The sequence below is a fragment of the Bubalus kerabau genome, chromosome 8 (genome assembly GCF_029407905.1).
Source record: "Bubalus kerabau isolate K-KA32 ecotype Philippines breed swamp buffalo chromosome 8, PCC_UOA_SB_1v2, whole genome shotgun sequence".
Lineage (NCBI taxonomy): Eukaryota > Metazoa > Chordata > Mammalia > Artiodactyla > Bovidae > Bubalus > Bubalus kerabau.
In genome coordinates, this window is record NC_073631.1 from 68,523,871 (window position 1) to 68,544,111 (window position 20,241).

Genomic DNA, 20,241 nt, shown 5'->3' on the forward strand with positions numbered 1-20,241 from the left:
AACTTGGAATTCTGTGTCCATCAGAGCCCACTGGCCTTCCCCTACCCCCCCCCAAGTGCTGGTGGTTTTACAAATGAGGCAAAGGTTAATCCAGGAGGGCTCAAAGCAGTTGACAAACAGCATGGGGTCCCCCTTTCAGAGGTCTTCACCCCAGAAACAGCTCACATCTGTGCAGTTTTCCTTTTACACACCATGGCATCTCATTTGAATCTCACTCTTGACCTGTGGGTCAGATTGAAAATCAGGTCCTCCCATTTCTCAGATCAAGAAGCAGAGGCCCAGAAAGGATCAGCGCTGGAGCACAGAGCAGGTGGTGAAGCCAGGCTGGAACACAGGTCTCCCGTCATGACACCGACTCCACGCTCCTCCTGCAGTCTGGAGTCCTGACAACCTCCGTAACCAGAGCCCCTCTCCTGCGCAAGGCTGAATGTTTTCTGGTCGGAAGCTTTATTGGGTGTCTTGCTCTGGCTCATGTGCAGGGCAGGCACACACATCGGCAGGCCCATTTCCCCACTCAGGTTTGTAAAGCATCCTGGATCCCAACATGGCACAGGCACCATGTTAAGCCCACCTGTCAGTGTTTTCTCAGCAGCCCCAGGGGGAGGCTTGACCTGCAGATCGCCAAGTTTCCTCCCAGCTCTAGTGCTCTGTGAGTCTCCCCAGAGATACATGAGGAAGGAGTCCAGGCCAAACAGCAGATCAATGGCAGAGCCAGGAGATGCCCAGGTCCCCTGTTCCCGGCTCAGAGCACTTCCAGCAGGCATCCATGGTCACTGGGCCCCAAGCAGGAATTTATGATGGAGCACTCCCTGCTTTGACTCTAGGGTGGCCTTGAGTGGGTCAAGAGTAGTCAGAGAATTACAAAGAAAGCCTCTTCAAGCTTTCCTCCTGGGAGGGAGAGTGTCAGGTGAAGGCGGTGAGTCAGCACTCTATTGGTGGGTGATGATGGACTTGGGAGTATTTCAAGCCTTGATCCTGTCTCCAGCTCTCTGGTCCTGTCCCCCAGGGAAGTCGGTTCAGGGAGGGGTGGGGGTTAGAGATGGAATGACTGCGGCCCACTGGGTGTGTCGAGTAGGGTCACAGAGCTGCCCATGGAGACAGAGAAGGTGGCTTGGCCTCAGGCATGGTGGGGAGTCATGAAGTCTGTCATGCTGGGAAACACCAGAGAGGCCCTGAACCCCTATACCCACACTCCAGCCCCTCACAGGCTCAGCATCCTTTACTTGGCGACCCATCTCCCCCAGAGCTGGAGTCTCTCCTAACACTGCCTGTTCCTTGATGGGACAGTCATGACTGAGGATGAGAGATTTCTTTATCCCAAGGAAAACTCAGCCTCCCCTGGACGAGTTCTGTTCTTCAGGATTGCATAGAACAAAAACAGCCCCCTTCTAGAGACATGGAGTTGGATAACTCTGCTCCTCTCCAGCCTGGCCCTTCCCAAGTCCCTTTAGCCCCTCATCCTTCAGCAAACACCGCAGTCTTTGCCTGGAGCCTTTCCCAGTAGATAGCTGGTGTTTTGACAAGAATTTCAGAGATCCAGTGGGCTACACAAACTGTCTAGTCTTTTGGCCCATTATACAAATTCGAAAAAAAAAAACAGGTCAGAGAGGGAAGGGTTATACCCAGACTTACACTATCCCCCCACTGCCGTGACCCTGAAGGACAGCTGCCTACCCTCCTGGAGCATTCAAAATACATCAACTGCGTCTGCTCACAGGGCTGGCAATCATTTGTTCAGAGAGAAAAACCAACCAACAGAAACCTGGAGCCTCTACGAGGATGTGGGCTCCGGGCTCAGGTGGCAGCATGGCATGGGGATTCGGGATGGATTTTGATTTTGCTGTTTTGTGATGATAGATGTATAAAATCAAAGCCTCCTCTTCCATGGTGAAACAGACCTGCTGGTGGGTGTAAGGATGAAGAAATAGGGTCCATACTCAAGGGACTGCTCCTAGGATCTGGGGGTAGCCGTTGCCCACCCAGTCGTGGCACCCTGACCCGGCCGGGACACGGAGGGGTCTGCACATGGTGCTGCAGGCACCTGGCCTACTGTCCCTGGCCTGAGCCTTCCCTCCGGCCCGCCAGCTTCCACTGCGGGGTCCAAATGGAAGGGACAGGTGTCCCTTTTCTAAGAAAGGGAAAATATACAGAACTCCCCCCTCCCTCCACATGTACACAAACACGGACACTCCAGAACCATAGGCGATACACACAACAATGATGAGTGCCCTTCTACCGCCTTGGCTTTGAACTGGAGAATTACTGGAGCACAGAGCCTGGAGAAGCCCTGGGAGCCATCTCATCTCACAAATGCAGACACTGAGGCCCAAAACAGGGAGCACTATGTCCACCATGTCAGCAGTCTGAGCCCCACTGGGACAGATGCTGTGTCTCTGAATTGAAGCCTGTGAATCCTTCCAACCTACCAGGAACAGGTCTCCCAACAGGGCCCCAAATGCAAGGTGGCCAGAGGAGAGCCCCTCAGGTAATACACGAGGCACCCAGACAGAGGGAAGGGCGTCATGAGGCAGACGCAGGATGGAAGAGCCACCACATACCCCATGGCCAGCCTGAGTTGCCAAGTATGCCCAGGCAGGGCAAGCAGGCTGGTTCTCCCTCTTTACATGGGGCTCATCTCTAAAGCAAGCACTAAGTCCTTCCCCAGTCACTTCACAGGCCTTGAGGAACAGGTCCCTAAGCCCTTTGGGCCCCTTCCTCTTCATAAAGCCAAGCAAAGCAACATTCCCCATCCCCCCGAACTCTCCAAGCATTCCAGAACGCAACCACAAAACAAGCCCACAAAACACTTGGGACAGCAACACCACAAACTGATACAAATGAAGCGGGTCCCACATAGAGGCCATGGCACTCTAGCACTTTCCTCCACCTTCCCTGAACCTGGCTCTGCCCCGTTTTAAATTCCCAGGCCGTGGTCCGGTAACTTGCAGCTACACAGTCAGGACAGGAGTCGGGGTGCAGTCACTCTTCCCATCAGCAGCTTCTGCTAACAGGCATGATGGGTGGGGTTTCCCACCTCCCCCCGCCAAGCCCTAGGACACATTGGCGTCCATGCTGACTCAACATCCAGAGGGAAGTCTCTGCAGAGGTCTCAGATTTCAGTAGCTAAACCCAAGCTGGAGGCTAACTAGGGCTCCTCATGGTCCATGAGGGTGAGGGGGCATGAAGGGGAGCCCCGGTCCCTGGACTTGGGCACATGGAGGTGTAAGGTGCTTCAGGATTCACAGGAAGGCGGCTGGTTCATCCTAGTAATGGCTTTGACTTCAAGGGAAATGGGAAAGAGGAGGGCTTAGGGGCTCTGTGTGGTAGGTATTGTTGGGGAGCAGTTTCTCTGAGGCATCTATCTCTCAAATTTCTGCAAGTGATGCCTGGGGACAGGAGGGGGAAGAGGGAAACTTCCAGAAGAGCCCTTGCCTACCTTGAGTCAGGGATAAAATAATGAAGGTGGGGAATGTCTTCTTTCATGGATCCCTCCAAGCTCTTTGCATCTAAATTCCACTCAGATCCACTTTTCTGGATCTTGGCAGTTTTCTCTTGGGCCAAATGAAAAGCACCAGAACTTTTCTCTGGCCTTAGCCCTACATCCAAACTGAAGTCTCTGAATGGTAGATCCCTGGAGCTTTCCCAATGTCTGATGCCCAGGAGCTGGGCACCTGGGCACCTGGACACCAAAATGTTGGGTGAGCATGGGTCTGCCTGTGCCAAAAAGCTGTCTGGCCATCCAAGCTGGACTTCCAGTAACCTCGGTGACTGGACCAGGCCTGCAAAGGGCCACGGGGTGGCGAGTAGACTCAAAGAGTCCACACTGAGAGTCAGACATTGCAGGGGGGAGCTGTCAGGCAGGCCCCAGCCCAAGGCCCCCAAAGCCAAGTCAGCAGCCTCAGCCCATGGGAGGCCTCCCACGCAGGGTCAGGTGGTTACTGAGGCTGGTGGGGATGGGGTGGGGTGGATCTGCGGACCTGCTTGAGATAAGCAGGGACCTTGGGGAGAGGGGGAGGGATGGGATGACTTTCCCAAAATTAAGGAGTATTTACATGTCTGGGGTCAGGGCCCAGGGGCCCACGGTGGGTGGGGCCAGCGCCAAAACAGGGAGGCTAAACAGCCGCCTGTGCCCCGCATCCTTCTCCCACCTCGGGGGGCCAGGCGCCCAGCCCAGGGCCTACCCGAAGGGAGAGAAGAGGCACAACATGCGTGGGCCGGCGCCCCACCGCAGCCCCAGCCTGTGTACAGAGGAGAGGAGGGAGCAGGGTGGGCTCAGGTGGCCAGGTTGTCGGCCGGAAGCCCAGACATGCGGATCTGGGAGCTGCTCTTGCTCAGGATGGAGAGCTGGGTGCCCCCGTTCACCCCGCTGCTGGCCAGGGATGGGTGCCGGTGCTTGAAGTCCATGGTGAAGTAGCGGTTCACCTTCCAGCTCCGCCACTTCCTCTTGATCTCTGCCTGCACCTGCGGGTGGCAACTCCGGCGGTCACTTCCAGGTGGACACCCTCTCACACCTCACCCGCCCATCTGGGTACCCTGGGGCCCCTCCCATGGGGGCATGCCCATTAACAGCAGCTGTGGATGAGGATCTCCTGGAGAACTTTAACAACCCAGATGCCCAGACCATTCCCCTGAACCATGACACCCAGATCTCTGGGGTAGGGCTCCCACATGTTTTAAGGCTTTCTAGGGGATTCCAATATGCTGTTAAGGCTGAGGATCACTAAATAAAGCAACCTTCTGGGTGAACTCCCAACACATTGCTCTTAGTATGGTGCATGCGGGGCACGTCCAGTTTCAGAGGCCACATGCCAACCTCCTCCACCGAGCACCTTTGTGTGGCACCAGTACCCACAGCCTCCAGTTCCAGCTCCCACTTCCACCATTGGCCCTGACAAGCTGCTTGGACTACTTCTTGTTTCTACTTCTTGTTTCTCACAGCCGCCATCTGCAGGGCTCTGTCTGCCTCTGTTTATCCTTATCTAACCCCTCTCTCAGAGAAGGTGATGGCACCCCACTCCACTACTCTTGCCTGGAAAATCCCATGGATGGAGGAGCCTGGTAGGCTGCAGTCCATGGGGTCGCTAGGAGTCAGACACGACTGAGCGACTTCACTTTCACTTTTCACTTTCATGCATTGGAGAAGGAAATGGCAATCCACTCCAGTGTTCTTGCCTGGAGAATCCCAGGGTTGGGGGAACCTGGTGGGCTGCCGTCTATGGGGTCGCACAGAATCAGACACAACTGAAGTGACTTGGCAGTAGCAACCCCTCTGTACGTTGTCTGAGAAAGTCTTCTTATTTCTCAGATACAAAATCAGGGGAAGCCTGCCACAGTCATGCAGCCAAGACACAAGCGCTTGGTGCAATGACTTCTGCCCACTCTCCAAAGCCACCCACCCACTCAGCGCCCTCTCCCATCTCAGCATCTCTGTTCTGGGTTCTGCTCAAAACATCATCCTAACAGGCTAAAGCAGGAGGACTGGCAAGGGAGAATTACTAGAAGATTCCAGGCCTCTCCCCAGGATCAATCAAGTCCACTCTACAGGGGACAGGTCTGAGCAAGCATGCTGGCATGCTGGGGCAGTGTCAAGCATTGGATGGCTCCCTTCTCAGCATCCCTGCCCAAGAGCAGCCTCATGAACTGTAGGTACCATTTCCTGTGGCTGGTACTGTAGGTACCATTTCCTAAGGTTTGTCTTACGGTGAGCCCTCCCAGGCGGGTTTGCACTCAGAAGTTGATGCCTTTATGGGCGGATCTCTGCTCCTGAGACTGGGCCTCAGCAAAGCGGGAGGGAGTCTGGCATCAGGAAAGGTGGCAGGGCTGGAGGGAGGCTGTCATCCTCCTCCTGTAGGCACTGGGAATCTGCAGAGCCCTGGTCTAGAGGATCAACCCTGTGTGGCCAGCTGGTCATACCCCTGTCTGCTCCCCAGCAAGCTGCACCTCCACCGCTAAGAAACCCAGGATCTTACTTACCTCTCCATTCAGAAAGCAGTAGAGAACAGCCACCACAAAGCCCTAAGGAGAGATAACAAACAGAACCTGAGAATGCTAGCAAGCAACCTCCCACGCGGGGTGTGGAAGGCAGCAGGATCCGGGAGTGACACCAGGAAGCAGAGAAATAAGTGACCGAGATGCAAGCACCTGCCCAGGAGCCTGGAGTAAAGCAGTCAAAGTTCTGCTCCACTGAGATGGCCACACCGCTGAAGCCAAGTGGCTGGTGGCGGCATTCCCTCCCACCCACAACCCTGGCTTTGGATCTCACATTCCCTTGGTCAAATCCTTCCCATTCCCAAGGGCCTTTCTAAAGAGGCCTTCCCCACATACCCCAAAGTGTTCTCCAGGTTCCCAAGCCAGGCTGCAGGCCCCCTGAGGGCAGCACTCCTTCAGGACAGAACAGCCCTGTCTTTATCCACCACCACCTCCCCACACCATTGGCCAGACAGCTTCATACATGGAACGCACGGAACACCACGTGGTTCCTGCTACCTAGTAGGTGTTTGGCTCTTCTACATACATTCTTGATTTATAGTCTGGGCATTTAGAATTCCTGTGCTGAGAGATAGGAACCCAGGCTCTGACTCCCAGTCTGGGGCTTTGCCAATAAACCCCTCAGCCTTGCCAGGCTAAGAACCTTATCAGGTAAAACAACTGAGTTAAAATGGGAGGAGGGAGAGAATCAAGTCAGATAAACAGAATAACTTTTCAACCATCAAGGTCAAATACTCCTCTAACGAGTTGGGCTTGGAAGAGGCACTGTATCCTAGGGACATTCAAAGGAGCCAACCTTGCCTTCCCCAACCCACTCATGCACCCATCTGTTCATGCACTCACTGTGCATCCTTGCACTGACTCACTCGGCTTCACTCACTCATTTACAGCCCTGTCTGCTGATTCCTTCAAGAACAGACTTACTAGTCCTCCCGTTTTCTCATTCCCTGGATCACTTATTTATGTAACTGTTCATCCCCCTGTTCAGCTCATTCAGCTCCCTGGGATCAGATCCTGTGCTGGGGATCTCGACCTGGGCAACTCAGAGCTCCAACACTCAGAGGGGGAAGTCAGATGTGGACAGAGAGGTCTCTTGAGGACACTCCACCCATCCCCAGGGCTAATGCTGAGGGACAGGGAGCTGCTGTCTGCTGTCTCTGATGCCCCAAGGGAGGCCTGGCTCAGGACTCCCAGATGCACCAGCAACACGAAAGCACCGGCATGTCTTCTCATGGAAGCCTAGAGGACAGAGAGTATGAAGGGCTCTCGCAGGTGTCTTCTAATCTAGTACTGTTATTCCAGAAGGGGAAACTCAGAGCTGAGTTTAGGTTAACGACTTAGGACCACCAACAAGGTAGAGGCCAGGGACCTGGCTCCCCACAAGCTCTTCCCTCCACACACACACACACACACACACACACACACCACACCTACCTGGAAGGAGCCCAGACCCAGCTCAAACACGAGTCTCTCCCTCTTGCTGACGTTCTCCGGGGAGAAAGCAAAGACGGTGTAGTGGATTCCAAAGAGTGGGATGAGCAGCAAGGTGGACCTGGCGAGCCGTCTGTCAGGAGAGAGCAAGCCGTCTACTCCGGGGGCCGCCAGGGCCTGAGGCCGGAGCTGTGCAGGGCAGAGAACCACAGTCCCAGCCGCTCCTCTCCCCCAGCACTGGAGCCCCTGCCCATGGACACCCTCAGGATTCTCTCCCAGGGCATGGGTCCTAGGGGAGATGGTCAACAGAGCCCCAGCTTCCAGAACTCCCCAGGAAGTTCTGGGGAGACTTCTCTCAGTCTGTGAGGTGCCCATCCCTCTAGGCCACACTGGTGTCCCGTGGAACCACTGAACGTGCACAGGTGAGTATGTGATTGACAGACACCTCTCTGGGAAGGTATGAAGCCCTCTGGAAAAATGAAGTCAGGGCAAAATCCTGTAGTGGGATTTGGACGGACAACGTGATGCATCTTCAAGCAAAACAAACGTTTTTCAGCTCTGAAAGGAAGCTCTCTGCGCCTGGAAAGAGCAGCCCTACGGGACCACAGAGACAGTCAACTTCTCTGAGTCTGGGCTGGCCAGGGATGCTCATGGAGAGTGATGGGGAGGTGCTGACCACTGGGAGGGTGTGGGCCCAGGGGGTAGAGCACAGGAGACTCATGGGAGGGATGCTAGGAAGGATTTACTGACCCTGAACGTAAACAACCACCATCCAGCAGGAGGAACCTGCCACCTGGGAAACTGAGTCAGAGGTTGTGAAGAAGGCTGTCTGCAGGGCTGGGAGTGGAACCCAGAAGAGAGAAATGGCCCTAGGGACCTCACTACCCGCCTGCGGCAAGCTCTCCTGGGGTTCCTCTGACTGCAGCTGGCTCCTAGGCCCAGTGGGGTGGGACCATGGTCTGAGAGGGTGGAGCGCAGAAACCACGGGAAAATGTCAAGAGGAGGCATAGTGACATGTGCTCCTGTGGGTCCTTCCCAGGGCAGGGGGGCACCCAGAGGGTCTTCAAGAGTGGGACCCCATCTCCGCCCACCCCAGCAGACTGTTTCTCTTTGGACCTCCTGGAAGAACTGGCCCCACCCTGCAGGTGCAATGTGCCCCCTGGGGCCCTCTGAGTTTCAGCCTCACCCTCTCCTGGCAGAGCTAGTCCATGAGGTGGGCAGCAGAAGATGGGGGCAGCCCTTCAATCTGGGGCAGTTACACTAGATGCCCCTCCCTCTTCCTGACCCAAGCCTTTCTGGGAGAGACTATTCCACTGAGTGTAAGGGCTCCAGATTTTCAGAAGAAGCAGAGTCCATAGAGTCTGAGTGACGCCTACTCAAGAGGGAAAGGATGGGGAAGGGGAAGAAAGAGAAGCAGAGGGGAGGTACACTAAGAAAGGGGAAGGAATAACCCAGGGAGACCTCCAGGTGGATCACGGCTCAGTCCTGGAAAAAGGCCCCTCGACTGCCCAGCACCCACCAATCTTCCACATGCTCACAGGTGGCCAGTTCTGCAGGACCTGGGGGTGCCTGGACCAGAGTGGGGACCAACAGGATCCCACTCAGAGCCTGGCTGTGGTCTCGGAGTGTCCTAGCCTCTCACCTCTCCTCTGTCTGTCCTCTCTCAGAAGTGGCTCCTTGATGGCAGGTGTGGTGCCTCACTTATCTGTCATCTACCCTGGCCAGCACCTACCAGGCATGGGGCCCGTGCTCAAGAAGTGTGTGTCCATTAAGGTATAACCACACAGGCCTGGGATGATACACCTCAGAGCCCTGGACACTGGGCATGACCTGGGAGCCCGGGTCCCGCTCATCTCCGGGCACCCAGAGCCTCACCCTAGAAGACAGCAGGGAATGTTGGCTGAAGAATGAAAAGCAAAGTTGTCTGGAAACACAGGAACATGGACATCTTGAGGGCCCCTCTGTGACCCTGACTAAAGAGGTTACTTTAAAGAGCAGCTTAAGCAGTTGAGGAGAGAAGGCAGCCCGGCCTCCTGTGGTCCCTTTCTCCTCTCCCCAAATGGGTCTGTTTCCAGGGATCTGTCTATGCAGTTTGACAAGTGAAAGTGTTAGTCGCTCAGTCATATCTGACTCATATGACACCATGGACTGTAGCCCGCCAGGCTCCTCTGTCCATGGGATTCTCCAGGCAAAAATACTGGAGTGGGTTGCCATTCTGTTCTCCAGGGGAACTTGCCGATGCAGGAACTGAACCTGGTCTCCTGTACTGCAGGCAAATCCTTTACCATCTGAGCCACCAGGAAAGCCCTAGAAATCAAAAGGCCAACCCTCTCCAGCATTTGTGGTGGCAGAGGATGGGACGGGTTCAGTATGTGAGAAACACAAGCCTTTGAGCACTTCCCACCCCCTAGCATCCCAGAGTGCAACCCAAGGGCCCTGCCCTCCCTCCCCCGCAGCCCTGCGATGGCCCAGAAAGAATGAGGGACTTCTGCCAGGGACCCAGGCATCCCAATGACTCCTTCTGATAGATGCAGCAGTGGAGGTGGATGAGTAAGGCACTGGGTCTCAGAGTTCGAGGACCTCTGTCCCTCAGAGCGGGGACCAGAGGCCTTGGAATGGGGACATAAGGTTTGAACCTTAGAACCCCTCCATGGGGAGTCACAGAATCACCCTATGATCTGATTACGCCAGAAAGACAATGACACAAGCCTTTAGCCTTTGTCCTTCTGCCCCAAGGAGGCACTGATGGGCAGAAAGGGCCTAAAGAAACACAAGGGAGAGCTTCCTACAGCCAGAGATGACCAAATGAAGGTGGGATCCCCTACTTAAAGGGCTTTCCAAATAGGGGCTGAAGCTCCAGCTAGAGATGCCTCAGTGTCTAGTGCTTAGGACTCCCTGGGTTCAATTCCTCGCCCTGCCAACCTCTGGCCTTGAGTGAGTCATTTTACCTCTCTGTGCTTCAGTTTCTTCACCTGTAAATAGAGGATAATACAAGTACCCATCTCAAGGCTTGTGTGGGGAGTAGGTCACTCTGCAGGTGAAGTGTGAGCAAGGCACCTGGGTGAGGCTCCCACCCCTTGCAGGGGGACAGTCTAAGTGAATTCAAGCTCAAGGCTCTTAGAAATCATCTAACAGCTGCAAAGGCTGAAACCCAGAGAAGTGGGGGGTTGGAGGAAGACCACACGTCGAACCAGCATCTGCAGAGGCTTCCAAGCTGCTTCCTCCTCAGAACCAGCTGCACCCCGGCTGCTCCCACGACGTCCATAGCCCCATCCCCGCCACCTCCCCTCATACCCCAGGCCACAGGGTTGCAGAGAACTCACAAGACGCACAGATGTCAACATGCAACAGCCGGGCAAGGGCTCAGGGCTGGAGGCACAGGCTCACTCCCCGCTCTCCTCCAGCCTGGGCAGACGGGAGCTCCAGGTGGAGGCAGCAGCAGCATGCGTCCCCCTCCCATCCAGCACACCCGGCCACAGCCACGCCACGCACACTTACAGAGTAATGGTGGACAGTTCTGACATCTTGCAAGAGTGCTGCTGAGCCCGCTGTGGCTTGCAGTAGCATTTCTGCACGCAGCTGCTGGGTGTGACAAGATCAGCATTTCTGTCAGCTGGGGGCATTGGGCCACGATAAACTGAGGTGGGGACTTAGAGTGACATGGCTCACGGGGAGGGTAGAGCAGCTCGGGGTGTAGAGACGGAGTGGGGGCGTCACATGGAGGAAGCTGAGGGCCGAGATGCGGTCAGCTCTGGACATAGAAACACACACACCCCTACATATACACGTGTGCACACAGACACACAGGCATACGTGAGCACTCACACTGGGAAACCGAAAGGTGGCGGTGGGGTTCACAGGAGAACGTGTGTGTTTAGAAGCCGGGCCTGGCTGGGTCTCAACACGGGACCAGGAGCTGTCTCCAGAGTTAGCTCCAGGCTTGGGGCATGGCCTTGCCAAAGATCCCAAGGCAAGAGCGGCAGCTGGAAACCCCTGGAATCAGGCCAGCTGTGGGCTTGCTTGTGAAAACCAACTGGAACATCCACTGGTCATCCCCCCACCCTCTCCCTCCTCTGCCCGCGCCTTCCTCTGACAGAACCCTGAGCACCGTGGTGTGGGCCTAAGTGGAGAAGAGGTAGGATGGGTGGAGCGGATGCAGATGATAGACGCTACACACCCACCATGCAAGCTGAAATGAGATGAAAAATCCACTTTCTCAGTGGAATGAGTCACACCGCAGCAGCTCACGGGTAGGTAGCGGTTCCCAGATTGGATGCACTGCCAATACTGCTGAGGTTCTACTGCACAGCGCTGGCTAGACTTCTCCATAAAAGTTCAGCGGGCAGGGACTGAGGGCTGAGGGGACACCCTTCGGGCTCTGCTCCACTGACTGCAGAAATGAGCCACCTTAAGGAGCCATCCACACGTGGAGCCAGGATGCCTGTCCAGCTCTACCTGTCCCTGGGGGAGACACAGAGCTCTGTCTCCTCAGAGACATTTCCTCAGAGAGGCTCAACTTCCATCTCTTCTAGCCCCTCTCAGTCCTGCTTACCCTTGGCTAACACTACCCATTTTTTTTCCCATCTCTGACAAACATGTAAGAGATGGAAGAAGAGCTGTGTCGTCTTGTCAGACTGCAAAGGAGAGGCCCATTTCACACACCCTCGTCAGGCATGGTGAGGCAGAGCCCCTAGTAGCTGCTGGTGAACTCACAGACCTGCGGGGGTCTGATGCAAATGAGAATGGATTCGCCCAAAGAGCCCAGACCTTCAGCATTCATGGATTCAGAATGTGTGACCCCAGCTCTGTAAGAGTAAGTCTGAAGGTCCCTGACATGTCGTTTAGCTGAGGTAGACATCTGAATCACACACGTCATAGATGGGGCAAGCTGAAGTCCACGCAGCATCCTTGCCTCAGTCAGGTGTGTGGTTCTCCTTTAATTAACATCTTTCACTTCATGCCAGACTCTGAGGTGGGTGCTACTAGATCCTTCTACAGATGAGGGATGGTATGAGGCTCTGCTACCCAGACCAACCATCAGTACCACCTGAGAACTTCTTAGAAATGCAGAAATTTAGAGTTTCAGACCTACTGCCTCAGAATCTGCATGTCAACAAAATCCCTAGGTGATCTGCCTGCAAATCAAAGTTTCAGAACACTGTTGGGAGGAAGTCATGTATCTGAGAAGTTTCTTCATGTGCTTCAATGACTACCAAAGGTCTGTTTCATTACAAAGAGACACATGGACACATAAGTATGTTTTTCTCAATCATTAAAAGAGTTTAATTGGATATTCAGAAATGGAAGCCATTCTAGTCTTCAAATTTATTCTCTACCTTGCCCAGATTGAAAGATTGACTACTCTCTCCTAAGACAAGTGGCCTCACCCCTCAACCTTGGTCTGGGTGAGCCACAAAAATCCGAGTCAGGGAGCCTGAGAGCCCAAACCTCACAGGTCACTCCATACACACCAGGCTTAAACTCTCACCCCAAACTCTAAAGCTTGGAGGAGCCAAGATCTCTTCTCCTTGAGTTTCCAAGTTTTCCCTATTCTTTCTGGACCCTGGATACAGTAAACATAGGCCCTTCTGATTTCTTTAAATATTACTAAAGGCATTGAGCAACAAGTAAGCTGGGAAATCACACCCCAGTAAAGATGTGTGTCTCTACGGGGGAGGCAGGGAGGGTGGATCAAAAGTGACACCTGATGCCTGGGAGGGCTCCCGGGAGAAGGGATGAAGTTAAAGGACCTTCTTCCCAAACACCCTCCTTCCCCCAAACCTCCAGTGACTGTTTAAAAGGATCCAATGAAAAGAAACCAAAAGGAAAGAGGGTGGCAGAAAAGCCAGAGACAGGCACGAGAAAAATGTCCCAATCGCTGAAAAGTCACTACAGTTAGTGAAAAAAAAAAAAAAGAAAAGAAATTCAATCAAGAGGAAGAGATTAACCTGGGTGGGCTGATCAGCTTAGTTCTGATTTGGATCCAAGGGAGGATAAGCAACTCAGACAAGGATACCGGGTGGAGGCTGCATGGAGAGCAGCATCGTCGGCCTAAATCAGAAGGCAGCAGACCCCTACAGCGAGTGCAAGAATGACACCCACATCTGGAAGTCAGGGAGCCCTGGCTCCCAGGCCTGGTTCTGCCACAGCTTTGCTGGGTGTCTGCAGGAAGGAAAAACACTGCCATCTATAACTCAGGGATGCAGCACATGGGTTCTTCAGAACTTGCTTTGGTCTCAAGCTAAATAAACCCCACGCATGTTGTAGTGCCTTTTGTATGTAAGGCTGCCTGGACTGTAGCCCCCAGATATTAGACAGAGACCCCTGCAGGGGAACCTTTTGTAGGCAGGATCCTTGTCTATCTCACCCTGATCCTACTGATCAGCATAACGCTAGACACACAGCAGACCCACAGAATGTCGTAACCTGAATTGAACATTCTCCATAGTGTCCCTCCTGCTGCTAAGATGCTGTCCCCCTTCAAAGCTTGGCCCAGTCTCCAGAGAAGCACTCCCCACCACACTGGCACTCCAATCAGAAGCCCAGCTCAGCAGATCTTGGAGTTTCCCTGCCCTCCCTCGTTCCCCCCACCCCATCACTGAGGACCTGCCAGCCCCCTGTGCCTCGTGCCTAACCTGTGGCTTGGGGAACCTGAGTTCAAGGCTTGTTTGGCCACTGACTTGCTGATCTTAGGTGTTGCCACTTTCCTTCTCTGGACCTCAGTTTCGCCACCTGCGAAATGGGGGCAACCATTCCCTATTGACAATCCCTAACAGGAGTTGTTAGGATAGGGTACTCCTAGACAGAGGATGGGGAGAGGGTGTTTTGGAAGAAGACAGAGCCCCTTGTGAACTGGGAGCCTCAGGCTGTGGGCTGAGTTCCTGGACTGAGAGCTTCCTGGCTGGACTTCTGCCTAGACAGGGAAGAGTTTGTCTTCAGAGGCGAATGTTGTCTCTCTGACACTGGGTAGGTCACAGCCCTGCTGAGCCATGTACTACATCACAGTATCTGTTCTCTTTCCTTTACCCCAAGGGGCCATGGAGATCTGCTCTGTGGGGTCCCTGAGGGGAATAAAGACGAGGTTTCCCTCCCTGACCCAGACTCAAGAGGCTCCAATGCCCATCTTGCAACAGGAAGACTGCTGGGAATAAAGCCAGCTCCCCGCAGAGAGAGGCTTGAGATGCTCTCAGCACAGAAACCTCACCCTCCTTTTTCTGAGCCAGTCAGCTTCTCACAGAGGTAAACTCTGCTCCCGAGAAAAGGAAGGTTAACCCTGACCCCAGAATGGGGCTGAGCCCTAAGCCCTGGCTTCAAACAGCACTGAGCCTAAGCACAGGCTTAACCCGGACTCAGGCCCACACTCCATGCCTGGCCACTGCCCAAGTTCTGAGCCCAGCCATTCCTTCTCCCAGCAGCCAGTGAGAGTGGAGGTGGCTCAGGGCTGCTGCCCGCTGCAGGAACCTCAGCCCCCAGCAGGTCCTCTGATTGGGTCTGGAGCACCTTCTTGGTCTACAGAGGAGGGCGAACCTCATCATCTGAGCTGCTGGAACAAACCTACAGGAAAAGGAGTGAGTGCCGGTCTGTGGGCACAGGCAGGAGGTCCTCTCGGTCTCTCCCGGGGACTCCCAGGCTTAAATTTGTTCTGGGAACAGAGGGAAAACCCAGAAAATTGTTGTGGGCAGATCTGAAAGGGTCTCAGCCCAACACATAACTCTGCTGACCAAGGGGATTCAGACACAGCTCTGAAATCTCCCTCTCCCATCACATCCTGCCCCTTTTTGAATTCCCCCATTGTCCCCTCCTCTCCCCACCCAGCAGTAGACAACTCCCAGCTCAAAGCACTCCAGGTAGGGCAGTTTTGTACAAGGTTGGAACCCAATGGGGCCTTTTCTTCCGGGAAGCCTTGTTTAATATCATCATCTTGCCTGTAAATTCCTTGAGGGGAGGAATGATGGTGCAAGCAAGCTCGGAGTCAAGGGCCTGCCTGCCTGCACTGTAGCTACGGCTTCATTCTTTCCCACTGGATTCATCCCACTTCATTGATAACTAGTTCCCTCAGCTGTAAAATGGGGATTATATTTAATGCAGATTTGTTGGGTGTCTGCGGGCATTAAATGAGTGGCAAGTGTTTTTAAATGCTTGGCAGCATGGCCGCTTTGATTACCCCTTACATTCACCAATAGAGTCTCCTTGACCCTGGCAACACTCAAACATGTAGCTGCACTTAAAACCGATCCCCGTTGTCCTGTGTCAGGCCTCCCACCTGGCTTACAGACCACATCCTCCTGAGGTTTAATCTGGGGCTTGAGATGAGCTCAAGCTTAGATGTCTCTAAAAAAATTTTAAAGAATTTGCTGAGATTTTAAGGGGATTTTTAACACAATAAGAGCAAACCAACTATAGGCATACCCCTGAGATATTGCGGGTTCAGTTCAGACTACCGCAATAAAGCAAATATTGCAATAAGCTCACATCAATTTTGTGGCTTCCAAGTGCATATAAAGGTTATGTTTACATTATCCTACAGCCTGTTAAGTGTACAATAGCAAAATGTCTAAGAAAATGTACATCCCTTAATTTAAAAACACCTTATTGCTAAAAAAACACTAATGATCTGAACCTCCCGTGAATCACAGCAGTAACAAAGATCACTGATCACCACAACAAATATAATTTTTTAAAAAGCTTGAAATACTGCGAGCATTACCGAAATATAACACAGAGACACCAAGTAAGAAAATGCTATTGGAAAGATGGGGCCGACAGACTTCTTCAACACAGACCCAGGTTGCCACAGGCCTTTAATCTGTAATAAAGGCAGTATCTGTGAAGCACAGTAAAGTGAGGCACAATAAAATGAGGAAAATCTGGTTCTTTAAGCATTTTTACTTAAATGTATAAGCCCTGTGTTAATTACAGACAGTTCTGATCTATGCATTCGGAAGGTCTTATAGGACTCCACGGCTCCTAGTCTACAATACACCTTCAAAACCCTGGCCCTACACTTCCCTCCCTCTGCACTCTGGGTTTCTTGCTGCCTGGGGCAAGATGTCCAAGCTGGTAAAGAATGTTCTGGGGTCAGCAGAGTGTCCTTACTCAGGCTGCGGTTGAGTCCCTGTGTGTCCCTGCACAGACAGAGAGGAAGCTAGGGGAGCCCCAGGAGGACAAGTCCCAGGGACCTCAAAAGAAGAAATAGATCCGGTGGGATGCCTGCATGTAGGATGCACAGAGTCGGACATGACTGAAGTGACTTAGCAGCAGCAGCAGCAGGAATCAAGGTGGCAGGGAGGCGGGGAGGGGAGCCAAGGTTGCTTAGAGCTCAAAGGAGAGATGACGCTGACTTAGTTAGCTACCTGCCAGCTTCAGAGGACATTTGCGACAGCTAACTGCTAATGCAGGAGCAAAACCACCCTCAAGTGGGAGAAACAAGCCAGGCACGAGGACGTGGTCTCCGACGCTGGACAAGAAGGTAGGGGGAGCAGCAGGGCCCTGTTTTGTGGCTCCAGGAGACAAAGGCAGGAATGATCTTTCCAGGTCAGTTATCTGCAGAGAGCTGGCCCCCGCAGTCCCTCAGTGCAGGGGACTTTATATGGATGAGCAATTTTATGTGCTACGTAACACGCACATATAAGCAAAGGTTGGTAAATGTTCACAAAAACATGAAAAAATAAAAGACAATCAATGGATAGCCAGAAAAAGGAGAGGAAGCAGCGGTCAGGGTAATCATCCTACATGCAGGGAAAACAAGCCTGACCGAGCCAGGCCCTGTGCTGATCCCCAGTCCCAGGGAAGGGCTGCCACGGAAGAGGTACCAGACTGACTGCAGGGACCAAGGACAAGCTCCACCGACCCACGGAAGTCTCAAGGAGGCTGAGAGAAGGATCCGGGGCTGGTTCCCAAGCATTCTTGCCTCTCCTTCTCTCCAGGAGAATGGCTGGGTGAGGGGGACCCTCTGTTGGAGTCTCTCTGCTGTCTCACTTGTTCTCTGGGCAGCCATCAAGGTTCTGAACCCCAGGTTAGGGTCTCTGACGAAGTTCCTTCTAGCCTGTTCTCTTCTCAAACTGAGGAAGCAACACAGAGGCTTCCACCTCACAGACTGTTCTCAGTCTGTCCCTGTCTGGCCCCTCCAGCCAACCACAGGGGACCAAACTGCCTCCCACAGCCCATACACCAAGCTGGTCATGATTACAAGGCAAGAAGGCTGAGATGGAAGATGCTTGGTCTGATTCAGCATAGGTGGAGGGCTGGGAGAGGGGTGGGACAGAGCTAGCAGGGATAAGCTGTGAGGGACCTGGATGCAGAGACACTGGGAAGAAACAAACCGAATGGCTGTGGAAGTGGAGAAACCAAGAGGTTTCCCCTGAACACCATCAATCCCAAACATGTTAGATGTCCCTCTGCCCAGGGAGGAGGGAGTTGCGGGAAGACGACCAGACCTAGAAGTACAGCTGCCCTGAGAGAAGGTGCAAAGAGAATGTCTCTTCCAGTACTCAGACCAGGGAGACTGTGTGCCCGACTCACTCACTAGTGGGGACTGAGCAACTTGTACCCACTGGCCTGGGAATGGGAACCTCAGGCACTGTATCCAGCAGTAGTCATGCGCTCCCCTGAGAATCAAGACCCCGAAAAGAACTAGTTTCTAATCCACCAAGACCCACCCTAACTACCTTAAGGAATCTGCCTTTTCCATCTTGATTTTCCTAGCAAGACACAGGATCTGTCCATCTTTTTCTCTCTCGTTTCCATGTTGTCACTATGTGGATTAGGGCTCCTGGGTTGGCTGAAGGATAGATGGACAACTATGTTTTCAAGTCACTTTAATCCAAAAGAAGTCCTGCCAATGGCCATGTAGGGTACCCAATTAGCAATGTCCAGGGCTTCTCCTCCTGTGTCCTGAGTGCAGGCCCCACCGAGCTGTTGGAATTTAACCATGGAATTCACCCAGTGGTACTTACAAGTAGATGCTGGACTCGTTGCCTCCCATGTCTGGAGACTGAAGTTTCTGCACAAGGATGACAATGATGCCGATGAAGAGCACAAAATTAACCTGAGAAGCAAAGAAAAAGCCGTGAAAATGGTTCTGAGCAAAGACTTTCCACACCCCTGCCACTACACTGGCTGTTATTCCCTCAACAAGGCCCTCTTCCCATCAGTCAAGATGCCATCTAGACTTCTAATGGCAGCATTATAAGCACACGTAAGGTGGCAGCATGAGAACACTCCAGCCTCCTTCCATATCACTGAAACCACAGAAGAGAGGCATAAAAAGATTCCAGGAGAGTACTGAGAAATAGCAAAAACTGTCATGCGTGAGCCGGAAAAGCGAGCAGTTTCTGGAAAAGACGGAACAAACAGCGTCAGGGTGATGGAAAAACAACCATGCAAAACAGAGAAGAGGCTATTGCAGAGGTGAGAGCTGTCCTCTGGAGAAACTCCAAGTTCAGAGTCACTGAATACGGAGAACCAGAATGGAGAACAATAAGGATTATTAATTAAAGGACCGCCTTTGAATAGCAATAGCATTTACCTTCAGACAAAGGTCAGGGACAAAAGCTCTCTGAACAAACTAGGAAGCTGTGAGGATGGTGAGAAAGCAGGAGGGAGGGGAGTACATAAATAAAGACAATGCAGGAGGGGAGTAAATAAATAGAGATGATGGGCTTCCCTGGTGGCTCAGATGGTAAAGAATGTGGGAGACCTGGGTTCAGACTCTGGGTTGGGAAGATCCCCTGGAGAAAGGAATGGCAACCCACTCCAGGACTCTTGCCTGGAAAATCCCCATGGACAGAAGAGCCTGGCCGGCTATAGTTCCAGGGATTGAGGAGGGTCAGACATGACTGAGTGACTAACACAAACATAACAATGGGGACCACACAGCAACGCCTGGCTGAAGTGAAGCAGGGCTCAAGGAAACACTAACTTTTTAAAAGATAAGAAATATTGAAGATAAAATAATTAAGCATTCAAATCAAAATTTAGGGAAAGAGTACCACAAATTAAATTTCTACTTCGTTTAAAAAAGGAAGTTAAAGATAAAAATTCATTAAAGAAATATGAAAAAAAAGTAGATAATAAATATAACATTTTTTGGTTTTGTTTTGCTTTCACAGATCAAGCAGAATGATAAAGGGCCTTCCTGGAGGGCAGCTTCTGTGAGTTTTGCCTTCTCCTACATGCCCAGTGTCTAATCAGTACTTGGAATTTAGCATAGTCAATACTGTTAACTGCATATGTTAGTCCTTCCAAAAGGAGAAAATGCAATTAAACAAATTCAAGGATGAGAAAGAGGACAACAGCTGTGTAGAGTATTTTGAATCATCACAAGGAAAAAGATCAGTAAAATATAAATTAATCAAGTCAAATCAAGATCTAGAAATCAGAATAGCACAATGACCTCAGGAAAAGTTTAAAAATAATCAAAGATGCGTATATGAAAAGGCACCAGCCCAGATCATTTGACCAGCCAGTTTCATAAGACCTTTAGGGAAGATGGAATTTACATGCTACATCATTATTTAAAAGCAAAGAAAACCTCCCAAATTACCTATGAGGTGAACAAAACCCTGCTACAAAACCCAGACAAGGACAGAAACCATGCTCACACATATGATCAGGCACATGTCTAAAACCAGAGAACTTACAAAGAACAATGCAAAAGCTATAAACTGAATATTAACAAACAAAAAATTTATCAGTGCATTAAAAGGACAAACAGATCAGGGCCATAGAGGTTTTATGCCAAGAGGAAAAAAAAAATCCAGTAACACTTGTTGTTGCTGTTTAGTCACTAAGTCGCATCTGACTCTTTGCCTCCAATGGAGC

The 20,241-nt window shown here is 52.3% G+C and overlaps 1 protein-coding gene across 4 annotated transcripts in view; it reads right to left on the reverse strand.

Moving 5' to 3' along the window:
* Positions 1 to 4,080: 4,080 nt before the first annotated feature.
* Positions 4,081 to 20,241, reverse strand: part of ADCYAP1R1 (ADCYAP receptor type I) — a 45,515-nt gene continuing 29,354 nt past the window's right edge. For 2 of the 4 annotated variants that reach the window (XM_055589477.1, XM_055589476.1), the window contains 4 exons: positions 18,375 to 18,466; positions 7,423 to 7,552; positions 5,974 to 6,015; positions 4,081 to 4,461 (listed from right to left, as the gene is read on the reverse strand). In XM_055589477.1, coding sequence (XP_055445452.1) covers positions 4,273 to 4,461; positions 5,974 to 6,015; positions 7,423 to 7,552; positions 18,375 to 18,466 — 453 coding nt within the window. In that variant the 3' untranslated portion in view covers positions 4,081 to 4,272. Of the gene's footprint in view, positions 4,462 to 5,973; positions 6,016 to 7,422; positions 7,553 to 10,917; positions 11,002 to 18,374; positions 18,467 to 20,241 lie in introns of all 4 variants that reach the window. The other 2 variants (XM_055589475.1, XM_055589473.1) reach the window with 2 other exon arrangements.